Source organism: Myiozetetes cayanensis, unplaced genomic scaffold (assembly GCF_022539395.1).
Source record: "Myiozetetes cayanensis isolate MyiCay16 unplaced genomic scaffold, myiCay2020 scf13, whole genome shotgun sequence".
Lineage (NCBI taxonomy): Eukaryota > Metazoa > Chordata > Aves > Passeriformes > Tyrannidae > Myiozetetes > Myiozetetes cayanensis.
In genome coordinates, this window is record NW_026086937.1 from 10,603,404 (window position 1) to 10,620,313 (window position 16,910).

The following is a 16,910-nucleotide window of genomic DNA, read 5'->3' on the forward strand; positions in this document are numbered from 1 at the left end:
AGCACACTTGACAAGCAGGCAGTCTTTCTTTTCTGTTCCATTTTCACAAAAATGTCCAGGAAATACTTAATTTAATCTCCTTCATCGAGTAAATCTTAGGTTTCAACCCTTCAGGGTGCTCTTGTGCTGAGCTTACTGCCCTGACCCTGTGAAGGCAGCCAGGTGTGAGAGTTGCTCAAAGCCAATGCCAAGGCAAGGGGTCAGAGCAGTGTCCCTCCTAGACTAGACCTGGACTCCCCCTTCTTACCTGGGGGGTTACATGAAGAGCAGGGCCATCAGGAACAGGTATTTCCAATCTCTGTTCTAAACCACCATATTGCCTCAGTGGGAACTGAGCCTAAAGGAATAATCTTGTCCTTGATGACTCTTACTTCTTTTCTTTTTCGATCCTCTGCATTTCCTTCTTCCTTAGGCTTCACATCTCTTTTCCTTTCTTAGCCTCCCTACCAAAACATATGCAATGAAAATGATTGTCACAGCTTTTATGTGCTTCTGAGATTTCTTGAAGGTAATGACCCAGAGGACTGATGGAACGGCATTGGTCGTGTTTCCAAGAGAGAGTTTCAGACTCAAGAAGACAGCAATATGTCAACTGACATTTAGTTCAGATTTTTTCCTAGTATTTTTGCACTTCTGAGACCAGAAGTTGATGCTCTTTTTTTTCTAGTGACTGCTTAGAGCCAGCAGAGCTCGGTTACTCCACAGGGATCACATCATCGCATCACAGGTGGATGTTTGGTGCCAGTGTAGGAGGTTTGCAGCTTGTTCTTCCCATCCAAAGTGGAAACAGCTGGCTGGGCTGCTTGGAGCAGGTACTTTGGGTCTGCAGAGGACCAGCTGGATCTCCAAAGTAAAGTAGGAATCAGCACCTTGCACATGCTATGAACACTTCCAGAAGCTTGTCCTGACCAGTGAAGATGTTCTTTACTTTCAGCATCTCCTTTAAGTCAGAACCCTGTGCATGGATATTTTCCCTATGGATTTCAGTATTTCTTTAGGATGGCCTGCACTCTGCACCTGCCCATGCAGGTCTAGCACCTTCCACTACAGTGAACAGCAAACACACACAAACTGATTTCTCCAAACATAGGCAGAGGGGCTTCTGCAGACCAGGAAGAATCCTCCTAGAGGAAGCAAATTGGCTGAAGGTTTAAAGGCTGTGGTAGAGTGGCAAGTCTTGATCTCAGCTCTCACAACCATCCTGCAATCAAATTTGGCAGAAAAAATGATAGAAGATATCAATCTCCAGGATATGTGGAAGGGAGAGTTGGCTGTCCCAACATGTCCTGTCTTATTCTTTGTTGTGTCTTTGCATATTTCCACTTCTGCTCTCATTTGTCAAATAAAAAGGTACAGTTAAAGCTGTAAAAGTTTAGGACTGAGCCAGTCATGCAGAAAGAGAGAGCTTCTCTCCCAGGTTCACCAGCTGCCTGGGTAAAGCTGTTGGAGGAGCTGAGCTGATACTCCTCTACTTTTCTCATGAGGAAACTGGCCTTGAAAAAAAAATCCAGCACCCTCTTATTCCTTAAACACTCTCTGTTCCATGGTCACTGACTGTGCACGTTCAGCTCTAGCCATCTCCCTTCTGGGGGCTGAGCCTCCCTCTCTGGTGCGGGAAAGGACCACCTGTTTGAATTAACTGCCCACTGGGAATACTTCCTAGGCTACCAACCCTGCAAAGAGCTGAAACATCACTTAAACTGCTGTTTTAACAGCTCTGGATTGAGTAACAGTCCCTCCTTGCTGTCCCTGTCCTCCAGATCTTGGAGTGCAGCACAGTGTCAGGGACACAGCCCAGGTCTCTCCCTTGGGTTCTTCTGTGATATTTCCAGGAAAAGGCTGAAAAGTGATCAGTGGAGAATTTCAAATCATTTCTTTAAAAAGCAAAACCAAACAAACAACAAGCAAACCACAACACAGCCCCCCAGCTAATTCAGAATAAACACACAGTACAAAAAATCCTGTACATACCTCTAGCTCCCCTGGATGTCCTTGACTGTAGCTGGGCCCTGCAGCTGCTGGGAGAGCTCAGGGCCCCACCACTGCCCTGCCCGGCCAGCTCCCGCTCCCCAGGGTGCAACACGGGCCATGGGCAGGAGGGGAGCATCCGGGTAGTTTTAGAGTCAAGGAAATGAGACTTTCACAGAGCTATAAAAGGTTCCTCTCTCAGTAGTGGCAGCATGGGCCAGCCCCAGGACAAGGAGCCCAAGATACACCTTCATCAAGAGATGTCTGAAGGATCTAACAATTTTTCACTGTGTTGAGGCTCTCGTGAGAATCTTCAGTTAATCTCACTTCAACTAATGGATTCAGAGTTGTGTAAATACTCTCCTTTTGTATCTCACTCTGAACAAAGACTCCCCCGGAGAGTAAGGGAGCTCTCTGTGCCAATAGTGGACTGTCCCTGTGGCACCTACTGTAGGCAGAAGACTATATATTTTCATCTCATTAAATTGATTTTTATCTCTGAATGAAACCACCAATTTGTCTTTCTGCTCTTTCTGCTTCCACAGACCACATCCTCAGCCTGAGGCTTTGCTCCAGAGTTTTCTCTTCTAATAGGATAAGCAAAGGCTGAAGTCTGAAGATAATTTATGATTTGTGGTATTAGTTATGGACTACCGTGTCTCGTCCTGGTCCTCCGTGGATTGGGTCAGAAAAGTGTGTGGTCAGGGCTGACCAGGGAGGGAGCCTCACTTGGACAGTAGCAGCTCTATTTCCTTTGAGTCAGGGCAGATGGTTGGGGAAGGAATCCTCCCCTATTCAAGTCACTATCCCATGTAACACGTGGCAAATACATTGTGGGGATCTCTCTGCCTGTCCTCTAGGCTGGAGGGTGGGTGGAGGTCCATGGCTGTGCATCACAGATGTTCTCACTAACGCCGGGGGTGCCTCCCTGTAGAAGCAGAAGGTACCTCCTGATTGCCTTCTTTGGGATTCTCCCCCAGGCCATGTTTGAGCTGGTTACTTCTGAAGCCTCATATTACAAGAGTCTCAATCTGCTGGTGTCTCACTTCATGGAGAATGAGCGTCTGAAGAAGATCTTACACCCGTCTGAGGCGCACATCCTTTTCTCCAACGTGCTGGATGTGATGGCTGTCAGCGAGCGGTAAGGCAGCTGCTGAGTGGCAGTGCGGGCAATGGCTTTAGCTGACCTCAGCTGCACAGGGAGGGAGGAGCTGCCTTCTCCTGGCAATTGCCTGGGACAGACAGGCCACAATTAAATATGAGTACTGGCTTTCTCCTCTAGCTTCCTGTTGGACCTGGAGCAGCGGGTGGAGGAGAACATTGTGATCTCGGACGTGTGTGACATCGTCTACCAGCACACGGTCAATCACTTCTCCGTGTACATCACCTACGTGTCCAACCAGACCTACCAGGAGAGAGCTTACAAGCAGCTTCTGTGAGTTCTAGTCCTTGTTGTTAAATTACTTTGCAAAATGGTACAGGCCACGGATTTAGCTGTAAATTTGATATGTATGAGAAAGGGCTGGATGGCACAGAAACAGGATTTCCCGCCTCACTGATTTCTCACTACAGCCATAAAACCCCTGCAATTAAAGGCTTTATTGTAAAGATGGGGTTATACAGTATACAGGTACCATGTATGTACGTGTATGCAAGTAAATTCAGAACCAGCAGTTCCCAACTGTGGGAAATAGTCGTGGTGCACACAGGGCCTTGTGCTTGTGAAATGCACGTATTTTTAAACTGCAAGAGATAAAAGGCCAATATAATATAGAACTCTGATGACAAAAACAGCCACCACTTTTCCCAAGCTATTCAGCAAGACATTTAACCTTCCCAAATTTGATAATTAACTCTTTTTCCAAACAACAGACTTTTCTTAAAAGGAAAAAAAAAAAAAAGGCAAAAGCTATTTGCTTCACATTCTGGTGTTACACACACAGACCTAGGCCTGAGGATATAATCCAAGATATTTTTGTAGTATTTTTCAAGTTTAGCAAGTTTTTTGGTCCAGTAGGAATTCTCTGATACCAGCTCAAAACAATGAGTGCCCTACAAGCTTGTCTTTCAGCAGGAGATTTAATTTTTCTTTAGTTACAATGTCCTGGATTCTTTCAGGACAGCCCATTGCCCATGCTGCAGTGTATTTTCTCCTGCAGCAGCAGCTGGTTCAGGGAAGTGTAACAATCCCTAGTCCTTTCCTTTCCCTGGTCTCCAGCTTTTGAGGAAAAAAAACCACTTTTCAGGGGCCTCTGCTGAGCTTGGCCAGCTGTTCTCTCCAAAAGCAGGGTAGGACAGGGTTTCCTTCAGTCAGAGGTGAGCAGTGCAGCTGCAGAATACAAACAATTTGCCTACAGTCATTAACTAAATGCTCAGAAGCAAAGCAGCAATAGGCTGGATTACTTGAGCTTAAAAAGGACCTGTTGGAGATCGAGGTATTCCTCAGTGTGAATTCCAAGGGCAGCATTTTTTATCTGTGAGAATACATGAAGCACATTGAAAAGAACAGACTCCCTTCGAAGCCCAGGCTCCCAGCTAGCACAGGAATTTTGCAGCACTGGGCTGAACTCGAAGCCTGAGATGTTCCCCCCACAGTTCCCAGTTCCCCCCACTGGGCAGGTGAGTCACACCATCACAGAGCACCTGCTGCAGCAGGGAGCACTGCCAGTGGCTTCCCTTGGATGTTGTGAGAACACACAGTACAGACAGGTTTTGCACCATTAGCAGCCTCGTTGGCTCCACGCTGTTTCTGCGGGCCGGGGCTCCAGCAGTGCCAGCCTTCTCCAGGCCTTGAGGCTGCCAGGAATTGACTGTGGCAGCTGGGCCTTCTGAGACTGCTTGTGCAGCTGTGTCCGTGGCCCACCCGTGTCCTCATCTCCTGGGAATGGCCCCTGCCCTTCTCAGGCCAGATAATGATTACCATCCTCCAGCTAAGCAGCAAGGACTATCCAAACTTGAGCTGTTTTGTGGCTTGTCTTGTTCTTATGCCTATGTGAATTTCACCTTGTCACAGAGTTCCAACTGTGTAAAAATATATAATTATGGCTCTGACTCATGTACTTGGACACACACCCCATTCACACACACCTACGCACGCAGCGTATGCTGCTGAGCTGGAGATGAACATATGTGAGTGCTACCATGGCTTGTACATTAGAAGTCTATTTTTTCCCTCCCCCAACACTATAAATAGTTTTAGATTCAAACTAAAATACACCTAGAGGCATTCAGTCCCCTCCTCCTCTCTTATCTCCTGTGGCAGATGGTATCTCTTGAGACCAAGCTGCTTTTGGGTCACCAGCCCTGTACGAGAGTCCCAGGCAGAGTAGCACTCAAAGTCCTCACCTTCTCTGTGTCTCCTCTCAGCCAGGACAAACCAGCTTTCCGGGAAGTGATCTCACAGCTGGAGCTGGATCCTAAGTGCAAAGGCCTGTCCTTTTCTTCCTTCCTGATTCTGCCATTTCAAAGAATCACTCGGCTCAAGCTGCTGGTGCAGGTAAAGTTCTGCTCGTATCTCTGTCACAAAGGTCTTCTGGATCACTCCTGTAATTTTCTTCTCCAGCAGCTGTGAATGGGGCTTAGATGCAGCCATGATCAACCCTAGAGCTGGGGGAAGCCTTTCCACAGAGTTAGAATTCCCCATGAATACAGACAAGAGATTTCAGTCTCGCAGAGACCATCCCCGAGTTAGTGTTGAATTTGCCAGATAGCTTTTACTGACTGAGAGAGTTGGGAAGGGATTTGGTTGAGCTGCTAGAAAGGGTAGCAACAGTCCATTAACCCAGCTGCCTGATGGTTAGGATGGTGACACACAGATGCAGAACAGCTGGTGGACATGGGGATGCTACCTCATGTGGTGCCTTGGATCAGACTGTCAGCCATTCTCCTCCTGTGCTTTGCCAGCTTGTCTAAACACTGCTGGAGAACATGCTTGTGGGGATGAGGAAACAGCTCAGTCCCAAATGGTCTTATCCCAGTGGTATTACCAGTAACATTATCTGTCAGTGCCAGCTCTAGCTTTATTAATTTATTACTTTATGTATAAAATAAGAGTCTTCCTGTTACATTTCCCTTAGATATAAGGTCATATGGGAACAGGTCGTAATGAGAAAGAGGAACAAAGAGGTGAGGGTCACTGTACTCTGTCCCCTCTCCTGTAATTAGGTGGATGGCCAGAAGCAGCTCATAGGCTAGCAAAGACCTTTCTGTGCTCTCAGGTGGGGATCAGCATTAACACAGCCTTTCCTCCCCTGCAGAATATTTTGAAGAAAGTGGAAGAGAAATCTGACAGGGAATCTACAGCCCTGGATGCACATAAAGAATTGGAAACAGTAAGTCTGAATAAGTTAACTGAAGACCATTAAGATTGAACCATCATGCTCATTTCATGCACACCCCCCCCTCAAAAAATGACCTACAGACTACATTTCATCCTGGAGCTGTCTCTTTGAATCCTGTCACTGCATTTCAAGAGTAATTATTTTTTCTGAAGGCTGAAAGATGGACTAATCTAGCAGCACTTAGATGTCAGCGACAAGGAATCCCTTGCTAACAGCAGGTGTGTATGCTTCTGCTGTAGGAAAAGGCAGAGGGAATGTTTTCCCTCGGGGCCTCTAAGAACACAAGCTGTTTTTGCAGATACATGAAGGTGATGGATCCCACTGAGAGGTGTAATTAGGGGCAGCAGGCAGCAGGGTACAACTGTGTCAGGTTTCCTCCAACACAACACACGTCTTCCTCTGACCTAGAATAACAGTTTCCTAATGAAGTCCCCAAGCCTGCTTTTAGCCCTCTTCCCTGAGGCTGGTAGACAGATGTGGTGTTCAGTTGTGCTACTTACTGCTGTGTACAAAACACCAGGAAGGCAGTGGGATGTCTTCTACTTGGGCTCTTCCTGACATGGTCAGACAGGATGATTTCATACCTGAATGGTCTGGACATAGCTGGCAGGTACATGTGCTGGGACAGAGTGCTTGGAACGTCTCCTGACTCCTGCAGTTCAGTATTTGAAGTTGAAAACTCTTCTAGAACATTAGCCTGAGCATGGGCTTGCAGCTTCTGACTGAAACACTGGGCCAGAACTGGCTCTTGGGTTTGCCCTCAGCTAACCTAGGAATTGTACACTCGGAGATTGCTCAGGATAAAGATGGACCTTTCAGTGAAGGATGTTCTGTGCTACATTAGTGTTTGCAGAATCCCTCTGGATGCATCTGATAGCCAATTCTTTTCCCGTTGGTCAGTAGCCTGAGGAAAGCCTGTTCCTGTAGCATGCAGGTGACTACAGCTGCTGATGGAAAAATGCTGGCTTTATATTCAGTTATCAGTGACTCACATGATCAGTTTGCTCACTCCTTTGCATGGTTAAACACTGATCTATAAGTGTGTAAGCTTAGATACCTCATATCCAGCTAGGTCCAGGCATCACAACAGAGGTCATCTAGCACTTATTTTCTCTGTAGGTATCCTGTTTGAGAGGCAAGAGGTGGTCACTGTTTCAGTTGCTGATACTCGAGTGGATTTTGAGTAGCAGAAACAGAGCACAAGGTGGAGCTTGTTCTCCAACGTAATTTTTCTGCCAAGCCAGTTCTCCAGAGAGTTGCTCCTTATGAAACAGGCAGTGGCATCTAGGTTAAGGTCCCTGTAACAGGGTAGTGCCTGCAGTTGGTTGTGGGTTTTCAGTTAAAAGTTTGCACTCTGAACACAGCTGGGCTCTGTCTGATGAACATCTCTTTCCCTGGGACATTTCATGGCCTTGGCATCTGATACCACTTGGCAGAACCACAGCATTTGCACTTTGGAAATGAAGATGTTTGGCTTCATTCTCTTCCTGAAGATGACACTGCACACATTCCTCATTTCAAGTGCTGGGAGCAGGGAAGATGAGATATATGGTGTGTCAGGATCTGGAACATTGTTTTACACTGTCTGGTTCAGTAACCAAATGGAGCCACCTCACACGTGCTCTGATAGCCAGTTCCACCTGTAACATCTTCTGGGTGTTTGGGGGTTTTTGGCTGTTTGCGTTCTGAGGTTTTTTCCCCTTCTCTTTTTCATGCAAACACAGTGTTGATAGAAGAGCTTGGCTGGGACGATTCCTGTTACAGCAGGGCAGTTCCCTGATCATGGTCAGGCCTTTCCTTGCTGTCCATCAACACTTCAGGCCAGTGGAGGCAAACCTTTCTGCTCTCTTCTCCCAGGTGGTGAAAGCCTGTAATGAAGGTGTGCGGAAGATGAGCCGAACAGAGCAGATGATCAGCATCCAGAAGAAGCTGGAATTCAAGATCAAGGTATAAGCACAGGCTGATAATGATGTTAAAGGGAGATGAAAGCTACAAAGCAAAACACTTGAAAGCTGAAAAATACCCAGATGAAGATTGTCATGGCATTTTAATTCATCACTGCATTTATGCATTATGTACAGTCTCTAATTACCTGGTGCTGATCTATTTTGGCTCCACTCAGGGAACGACTAAATCAGTATTTAGGAGTGTCTGACCAGATTTCATTTAATATATACCATGAAAGTCCAGTGCTGAGTATAAAGTTGTCAATCCTTTTCATGAGTGCCATGGAGATGATGCTTCTGGGGAGAAGAGTGTGAGGACTGTGCCACCTGCACGTGACAAACACTGGAAGGGAGTGAAGGTAGAAGGAGTAGCAATTATACAGATATTTTTCAATATTTCAGTCAATTGGAAATGTTAGTGTTTCTCTAGTGTAAGATGTGTTTTGTCCTGGGCTTCTTGTTTTTAACACAGTGTGTGTTAAAACTCTAGCAGAAGTGCTGTGGTGGCTCGTGGACAGTATCTCCTCCTGGCTAGGACAGACACAACCAGTTAAAACCCTTTTAACCTGTTTTTTTTTGTAGCCAAAAGGCCAAATACATGTTTTTGAAAGTCAGTCTCCCTGGCCAGAAAAGCTCAGCCCAGGTATGAGATGTGCTCTCCTGGTGAGAGCTCAGGGCACAGGCTGTTGCTTCAATGAAGCATTACCATCCTTAGGCATCTGTCCATTCTCAGGCCTCTACTGTGCCCCTGTCTGAGTGCTGTCACACTGCTGGGCTGTGCTGGGGATGGCAGAGGGCACTGCCTTCTCCTTGCAGCTCTGCTGCAGCCCCTGCAGTGCAGGTTTTGCTGATAGGAGCTCACCACCCCTCTCTTGCACCTCTTGTTACTTTCGACATCCTGACCACTTGAATCCAGGGGGTTTTGCTCTTCTTCTGAACTTTGCCATCTTTTCCTCCCTTCTAGTCTGTGCCCATCATCTCCCACTCCCGCTGGCTGCTGAAGCAGGGGGAACTGCAGCAAATGAACGGTCCAAAGACGTCACGAACACTTCGCACCAAGAAACTCTTCAGAGAAATCTACCTGTTCCTGTTCAATGATCTGCTGGTGATTTGCCGGCAGATTCCTGGGTGAGTCTGTACTACCTGAATTTGGGTAGTACATGGGACACTTCATTGGTCCGATTTGCCTCTGGGTTTATCCAAGCTGTGATCCCATCCTGGCCTGACCTGTATACTTCCCTCCATCAGTCACTTGCCTGTGAGCACAGCTGACTCTTCATGGGTGGCATGGCTCTCTCTGGCTGAAAATTTATAGCAAACAGGAGTTAAACAGATCCTGGGCCAGGTCTTCCAGCAGGGTAAGTGAGCATCCATCCAGCAGTTTCTGTGGGGTGGCAATGAGTTGCATTGACTGGTGGGCTGACCCAGGAGGCCTGCCTTCCTGTCAAGAAGTGATTTTTGACTCATCACTGCCTGAAGAACAGCTCAGATTTAGTCAGTTAAGCCTCTAAGAAAGCAGACTAGAATGTTTGAGCAGCAGGGAGGGGTATAAATTTAGGCCTGAGGCCAGCAGTTATATTTGACAGGGTGTAACCTGCCTAAGGAGCAGGAGGAGGATGTTCTCATGCTGAGGACTGAGTCCTGTGCAAGCAGACACTGGTCAAACACAGCAGCAGAGAACAGCACACTCTTTGTGGGCTGAACCAGACCCACTGGTGGGGAGCATCTCGCTCGTCCAACGTTCCTAACGAACGTGTCGCCGCAGTGTCTGTGTGTGGAGAAATGTTTTGCTTCTGTGGCAACTGGTATCCAGAAAACACAGAGGGCATTTCATGAATAGGAATGAATTAAGCCTCACAGTCCCCTTGGAGGGAGTACCATCTGTGTTTTGTGCATGGGGAGCTCAGAGCAAGCAACTTGTTCCAGGCCGTGCAGGATGCCTAGGGCAGAGCAAGGAGAGGGTTTCTTGCTTTGCGGTGGGTTTTCATAGCCACCCGCTCATCCCTTCCCACAGCAGGACATCTCTTTTTCCTCCTGCCATGCAGAGATTCCTGGTCTGTGTCCTCAGTACAGTTCTGGGTGGCGGAAGCCAAAGTCTCCTAGGATAACTGCATTTTTTCCTAATCTCCTCCCAGGGACAAGTACCAGGTGTTTGACTCTGCTCCCCGAGGGCTTCTTCGGGTAGAGGAGTTGGAAGATCAGGGGCAGAGTTTGGCCAACGTCTTCATCTTGAGGCTGCTGGAGAATGCAGATGACCGTGAGGCCAGTTACATGCTGAAGGCATCGTCCCAGTGAGTACCGGGCACCCTGCCAGCTCTCAGCAGTGCTCTCCCCCTGCACCCTGCCTGCATGGGGACCAGCTCTCTGGGCTTTCCAGGGGCAGGCAGGGAGGGATCTCACTGCTGCAGCTGGGCTGGTCCTACTACCCTCTCTGCCCAGCATCACTCTCCCAAGGCTGCCTTTGCCCCCTCCTACTGAAAGGCACTGGTGAATGAGGCAGGTTTCTCTCCTGTACAGTGGATTTGTGGTAGCTGGGGTGGAGGACGGACAGGCACTTTCTGTTCTGGGACAGAGAGGTCAGAATTCAGCCCAGGCACAGGGGCCCAGTTGCTTTACAGCCTGCAGCATATTCAGAAAGTAAAACCAAGAAGGATGTGCACTGGCACGCTCCAACAGCTCTGCTGGCTGCTTCTTCCGTGTCTCCACAGCCAGTGCCAATCTTGTGCAGCCCTTCTGCTGCTGGGGGCCTCCTTGTCTCCCTGGATACAGGGTTTTTGGCTCACTGATTTTTCACTTCAGGCTCCAACAAGCTCAGACTGGGCAAATGATTCAGCTAGACTAGCACGGAACCGATTGGTCTGGAGCACAGGGCATGGCTTTCTCTCTGACCTGAGCGTTACCAGGCCTATGTTTTCTAGGCACAGCAGCTGTGCCACCAGCTGAACAGCTCCTAGAGACGATGCACAGCCCCAGCTGGATGTTCCCTGCTGTCAGTAGGCTGGTGTTCATCACCCATGTTCCCAAATGAGCACCAGCCCCAGGACTGCACCCTGACCCCCTGAGCGCAGCACGGCACCAGTGTTGGGAGGATGAGCCCCCAGCACAGTGAGCAGCTGTCCCTTCTCCCCAGACACGTGGCTGCAGCTCTGCTGCACTGAAAATAGAGATGTCAGTCACATTATGCAGGGCAAGCGCACATCTGACGTCTGTGAGGCTTGGCTGTGCAGAGACTGATAAACCAGGCCAGGGGAGGTAGTGGCAGGTCTGTACTCTGCATCCTGTTCCATCTTCTAGGTGGCCACAGCAAGTATGTGATCCAGAACATGGCTTGCCAACAGATCTTGAGCACTGAAATGTGATACAGCAGCTGCTGAAGGCTACTGTTCCAAGGCTGCTGGGGTGATGGGGGCAGTACCAGGCACAGACTGGAAGTCTAAAGAATCAGAAGGGATAAGTTGGTGCCAAACAGAGACTTCTGCATCTGTTCCACAGCTCTTGCACCTCTGAACCTGTATGGCAATGGTGACTTGCTCAGTGGCAGCTCACAGCTAATGCCCTGCGTGGGCACTGCAGGGAGCTGGCAGCTTATTTGGACACAGCTGGTTGCAGGGATAGCACTGGAGCACAGGGGGGCTCCTTGCAGGACAACAGGAGCTGGCTGCTGCAGGCAGGATCCTAAGAGCTGGGTGCAAGGCCAGCCTGTAGACAGACATGGCAAGCCCCTGGGTTAGTCTCTACATGGCAGCTCCTCCATGCACAAGGCCCTCATCCCACACATCTTCATCACACCAGGAAGGTGTTTCCACTGGTCCTTGGCATTGTGCTTCAGCCCTGAAGCATGAGGTAATCCCAGCCCCACAGATCAACCTGCCAGCACTTGTCCTTTATGCCTCCCTTTCAGGCCCCTCTCCTCCCAGAAGACACTCCAGTGGCTTTAGATGTGTGTCAAATTCAGGCTTTAAAACCACCTAAGGAGGTAGAAAGTTCTGGCTCCCTCGAAGCCAGGAGCACAGCTGGGCCTCCAGGCAGGAACTGGAGCCTGTGAAAACAAACTGCCCCATTTCCAAGTGGGGTTGAGGGAAGCCTCGAGGGGTTTCTCCAGCACCTGTGAGATCTCACCCTCCTGCTGCAGACCAAGGTTCTGCAGTGTGCTGGATCTGGTGATGCCTTCACATGGGTCTGTCTCATCCCCTGCTGAGTGAGCTGCAGCATTTGTCTGCAAGGGAATTAATCAGCTCTGCCCTTTAAATGTTCCTGCACAGCAGCTGCGGGAATAAATGGTTCCTGTCCTGTTATCTCCAGGAAAAACTGCCCCTGTTGACCAGCCCAGCCAGAGCTGCTTTTGCTTGTTAGATCTCAGAGAACGCCAAGCCCCCACCCCACTGTGCTCCAAGCAGCAGTGCTGCTCCCCAGAGGGGGACACTGCTGCCTGTGGGGACAGCCAGGGCTGTGCAGAGGGGCCCAGAGCACTGTGCCACGTGTGACATCCCAACCAGGGTGTGCAAGAGTGGGGCTCAGCATCACCACTGAGTCCGGGACCCCTGAGGGGCAGGCAGGAAAAGGCTGGGAGGAGGAATTCAGAGTCTGGGGCTGGTTGAGCAGAAGAGCTGGAGGACCTACAGCTGTCTCATGCTCACAGCCTTGGTTTGTCTGCCCTATCCAGGAGTGAAATGAAACGCTGGATGATTTCACTGGCCCCGAACCGGAGAACCAAGTTCGTTTCATTTACCTCCAGACTTGTTGGTAAGAGACACAACATGGGAGCCAGGAGCTCTTCACCCCTACCCAGGGTGCCTTATTCTGCCTGATCTCAGTCCAGCCACATACCTGAGGCCTCTGCCAAAGCTGAACCCTCTCCCTGGGCTCCCCTTGTGTTTCCACCATCAATACCTGCTTGTCTCTAGGCCTGGCCCTGACCTTGCCCCCCTGCCCAACCCAGGCTGGGCTGCACCACCACTCTCCCTCCCACCCAGGCTGCTCGTGGCTGGCACTGTGGTGGTGATGTGCACCCAGCTCCCTTCCCACACAGTTGCTGCACTGGTCCCTGTGGCTGGGGCACCCTCTGGCCTCCCCAGGGTTCCTTCCCAGGTCAGAGGACCATGCACAGAGCTGGCGGTGCTCCACCCCCCGAGCCGTGCTGTCCTGCCGTGGGCTCCACCCCAGTCATCCCTCACTGTGCCCTGTTCCTTGGCAGACTGCCCACAGATCCAGTGTGTCCACCCGTACGTGGCCCAGCAGCCCGATGAGCTGTCCCTGGAACTGGCTGATGTCCTCAACATCCTGGACAAGACAGATGATGGTATATGGGGGACAGGGTGGGGACGGGCTGGGAGTCCCTGTGCAGGGGTGGGCTTTGCTCGGGGCAGGCAGCTGTGAGTCTCCCTTCAGCCAGGGAGAGACCCTGACACTGGCATCACAGCTGAGGGAGGTCACAGCAGGAGAAGGGAGTTACTGCCTTCTAACACTCAGACAATCCAGGCTTGCCCTAAGCTGTGGCAATACTGGCACAGCCACCCTGGCACCAGCTGTGGGCCATGGTGGGGCTGGCACAGCTACCCCAGATGTATCCCAGAGCTGTTCTTACCTTCAGGATGCTTCACAGCCACCCAGTCCTGCTGTCTGGAACACCCTCGTAGCTGGTGGTCTGTCATGTTGGGTCTCTGCTGGGAACCACTCCTGTGGCTTCAGGGGCAGCAGAGGGTACTCAGTGGCAGCAGTGCCTGCTTTCTGCTGGCATCCCTCGAGCCAGTTGTCCACACACAGTGCTGCTCAGGCACTACCTGCTGGATGGACAGACTGGGTCTGCTCCAGCACAGGCCTCTGAGTAACTTCCAGAGAGCTCTGTCACCTCCGTGGGCTCTTTCCAGCACAACAGTCCCAGTGCAGGAGCAAGGGCCTTCCACGCTTATGCCTGTCTCTGTCTCTACTCAGGCTGGATATTTGGGGAGCGTCTTCATGACCAGGAGAGAGGCTGGTTCCCCAGTTCTATGGGGGAAGAGATCCTGAACCCCAAAATCCGAGCCCAGAACCTGAAGGAGTGTTTCCGGGTGCACAAGTCAGATGACAGTCAGAGAAGGAAACTGGGCAGCAGAAACCGCCAGTGACCGGCAGCATTCCCGAGCATCTGGAGTGCCTCTGGGAGAGGGGCAGGAGACAGAGGCTGCCAGCTGGGAAGAGGTGGCAGCTGTGGGACATGGTGGAGGACCTGCTGCACCGGACAAGGCACACACACCCATGAACAACCTGACTGTCGTTCCTGGCCCCCGCCCTGCACTGATCCTTTCCTAGAGATCAGTACTCTAAACTGTAAAATAACCCTTTTCCAGGTGTTCTGTAAAGTCCCAGAGAGCATGAGCCCCGTGGACACTGCCCGAAGGCCACCAGGTGCCAGCCAGATAAGCCCCATTTGTTGCACATGTGCTGGCTGAGGCTGGCTCAGGCCATTTAGGAAAGGCACGTGGCCACCAACATCACTGAGCACTCACAGCTCATTGCTCCCTTCTGAGTCTGGGGTGCTCTGGGCACAGCCTCTCTCAGGGGTAGGAACTGCAGCCAAGGAGCTGTCTCGCTGCCTCTCAGAGCCCATTGGCAACAAGCTGGGATGAGCTCCAGGACCTCCACTTCTCCAGTCCTGCTGAGAAGCTGCTGGACCTATTCCCACAGGCAGACCCTCAATCTGCTTCCACACCCAGCTCTGCTCCACCAGCAGCCCAGCCTCGCCAGCCCCAATCTACCCGTGTACCTGCCTGGTGGCCGGGAAGCACACCTGGGCCCTGCCACAAGGCTCAGCCCCTCTTGCCCAGCCCTCCCTCTGCAGAAGCCACAGGCCCAGCCACCGTGGCCTTTCCCAGCTGACCTGGCACTCGTGGTCTTTGCTGCTCCCTGCAAGGCCGGCGCAGGGCGGCCACGCCAGCGCCTCCCTGCACAGCACCACAACCCACGGGAGCACAGCCGGGCTGCCCCACAGCAGGGAGTGCCCTGACCCAGGAGCTGCTGTCCCACGAGCTGTGGGAGGCCCAGCCATCGCTGCCTGCATGCTTGTAACCCCCAGCCCCGCTGTACAGGACCCCCTCTGTGTACACACCCAAACCCTGCCCCAGCACAGCCACCCCTCCTGCCAGCTGTGGCACTGAACGTCGCATGAAGCCCAGGGCGCAGCACTGAGAGCAGCCAGGGCACAGGACAGAGCCACGGCACCTGCCTGCTGTTCAGCAGTCCCACACGGCTGCAGTCGAGAGCCTCGGAGCTGCAGGCTGGTCCCAAGCTGGGTCAGCATCCACCGGGAAAATCAAGTATTTGGGATCGTTCTGGAACTCTGCAAAGGACTGTCTTCCAGGCACTGTGGCCTGTGGTGGTGGATGCTCTGGCAGTGCCACGGTCGTGCTCAGGGAGGGGATGGAGAGCAGCTGCCTGCCCGTGGAGCCACACACCAGCCACCTGCACAGAGGGGAGAGGCACCACTGTGCCAGCAGCAGCGTGAGGAGGAAACAGGATGCTGGGAAGGTGCTGAAGGGAGGATCCTGAGCTGGTCTTTGAACCATGTGGGGCCCAGATTAGACATGGGGTGTGCAGCATGAGGCCAGACACAGCTGAGAGGGGGGCCAGGGCTGTCCTTGCGGCTTGCTCTACTGTCACCACAGCCCTGGTACAGCCAGCTCAGAGCCAGCCCCCAGGACCAAAGTGGTGGGAGCCACAACTGTGAAGAGGGAGAGAAGGCATTGGCTGCTCAGGTCCAGCTTAGTGTCAACACATTAGGATGTGTTAGCCAGCAGGGTAGTGCTGCCCCAGCCACCGTGGACCCCGGCAGAGGGCCCCTGGGCAGCTTGCACCAGCCAGAGGCTCCAGGTCACCATCCGGTGCCCAGCCCAGAGCAGGGGCCAGGAAAGACCTGCAGCCTCCAGTCTGGTGCAGGGGGCTGATTTAATGGGGACACCCCAAGCCATCTTTCTGGCACCCCACAGTCAGCTTTCTGAGACAACTAAACCTCCGGCTCAGGGTCCAGACCTTGCAGCAGCCACAAATTTACAAGTGAAAACGCCCAGGGAGTTCCAGATCAAGGAAGCTGTTAAAATTACCTGAGAAGTCACCACAACGCACCTCCAGCTTTGCAGCCCAGCAGCCAGTCCAGCCGAGGCACTGCAGCCCAACATGCCTGCCTGGGGTGTTTCTCACAGCACACAAAGGCTTGATTACCATCGATGAGAAGCAGCTGTTTCACTAGTTCCCCAGTGCCAGGACAGCAGGTCCTCACTGGATTTCCCCAGGGAGCAGGGTTGCTGTGCCCTATCCCACCGCCAAGCCCTGGGACTGTTCCACCCCTCCTGCTCTGCTGTGACTGTGTAGGACTCCAGGCCCCGGGCCCAGGCTGTGCCGTTTCAGGCACCAAGTGGCATCCAGTGTTACTTCCTCAGCCCCAGCCCTGCACGCCCCCGTTTCAGTGGTCTCCAGTGTTGTCCAGGGCCAGGCCTGCAGCCCCCAAGCAGGGGCTGGAGCCCCCTGACCCCTGCCAGGCTGCCTCAGCAAACTAAGGGGAACTTCTTCTTGTCTCGTTTTTCCGTGTGATGAAATGTAGCTGAGCAAGCCAGCGCCAAAACAGCTCGTGTGTGTGTCCTTCCTCCCCCTCACTGATCACTCACCTCCTCCAGTGCAAGGGGTG

At 51.7% G+C, this 16,910-nt stretch overlaps 1 protein-coding gene across 6 annotated transcripts in view; it reads left to right on the top strand.

The window, feature by feature from the left end:
- Positions 1-16,847, top strand: part of NGEF (neuronal guanine nucleotide exchange factor) — a 50,186-nt gene extending 33,339 nt beyond the window's left edge. For all 6 annotated transcript variants that reach the window (XM_050308549.1, XM_050308550.1, XM_050308551.1 and 3 more), the window contains 10 exons: positions 2,949-3,109; positions 3,251-3,403; positions 5,335-5,464; positions 6,225-6,299; positions 8,166-8,255; positions 9,219-9,382; positions 10,390-10,545; positions 12,918-12,997; positions 13,449-13,553; positions 14,186-16,847. In XM_050308549.1, the coding sequence (XP_050164506.1) occupies positions 2,949-3,109; positions 3,251-3,403; positions 5,335-5,464; positions 6,225-6,299; positions 8,166-8,255; positions 9,219-9,382; positions 10,390-10,545; positions 12,918-12,997; positions 13,449-13,553; positions 14,186-14,358 (1,287 nt within the window). In that variant the 3' untranslated portion in view covers positions 14,359-16,847. The remainder of the gene's footprint in view (positions 1-2,948; positions 3,110-3,250; positions 3,404-5,334; positions 5,465-6,224; positions 6,300-8,165; positions 8,256-9,218; positions 9,383-10,389; positions 10,546-12,917; positions 12,998-13,448; positions 13,554-14,185) is intronic.
- The last annotated feature ends 63 nt before the right edge of the window (positions 16,848-16,910 follow it).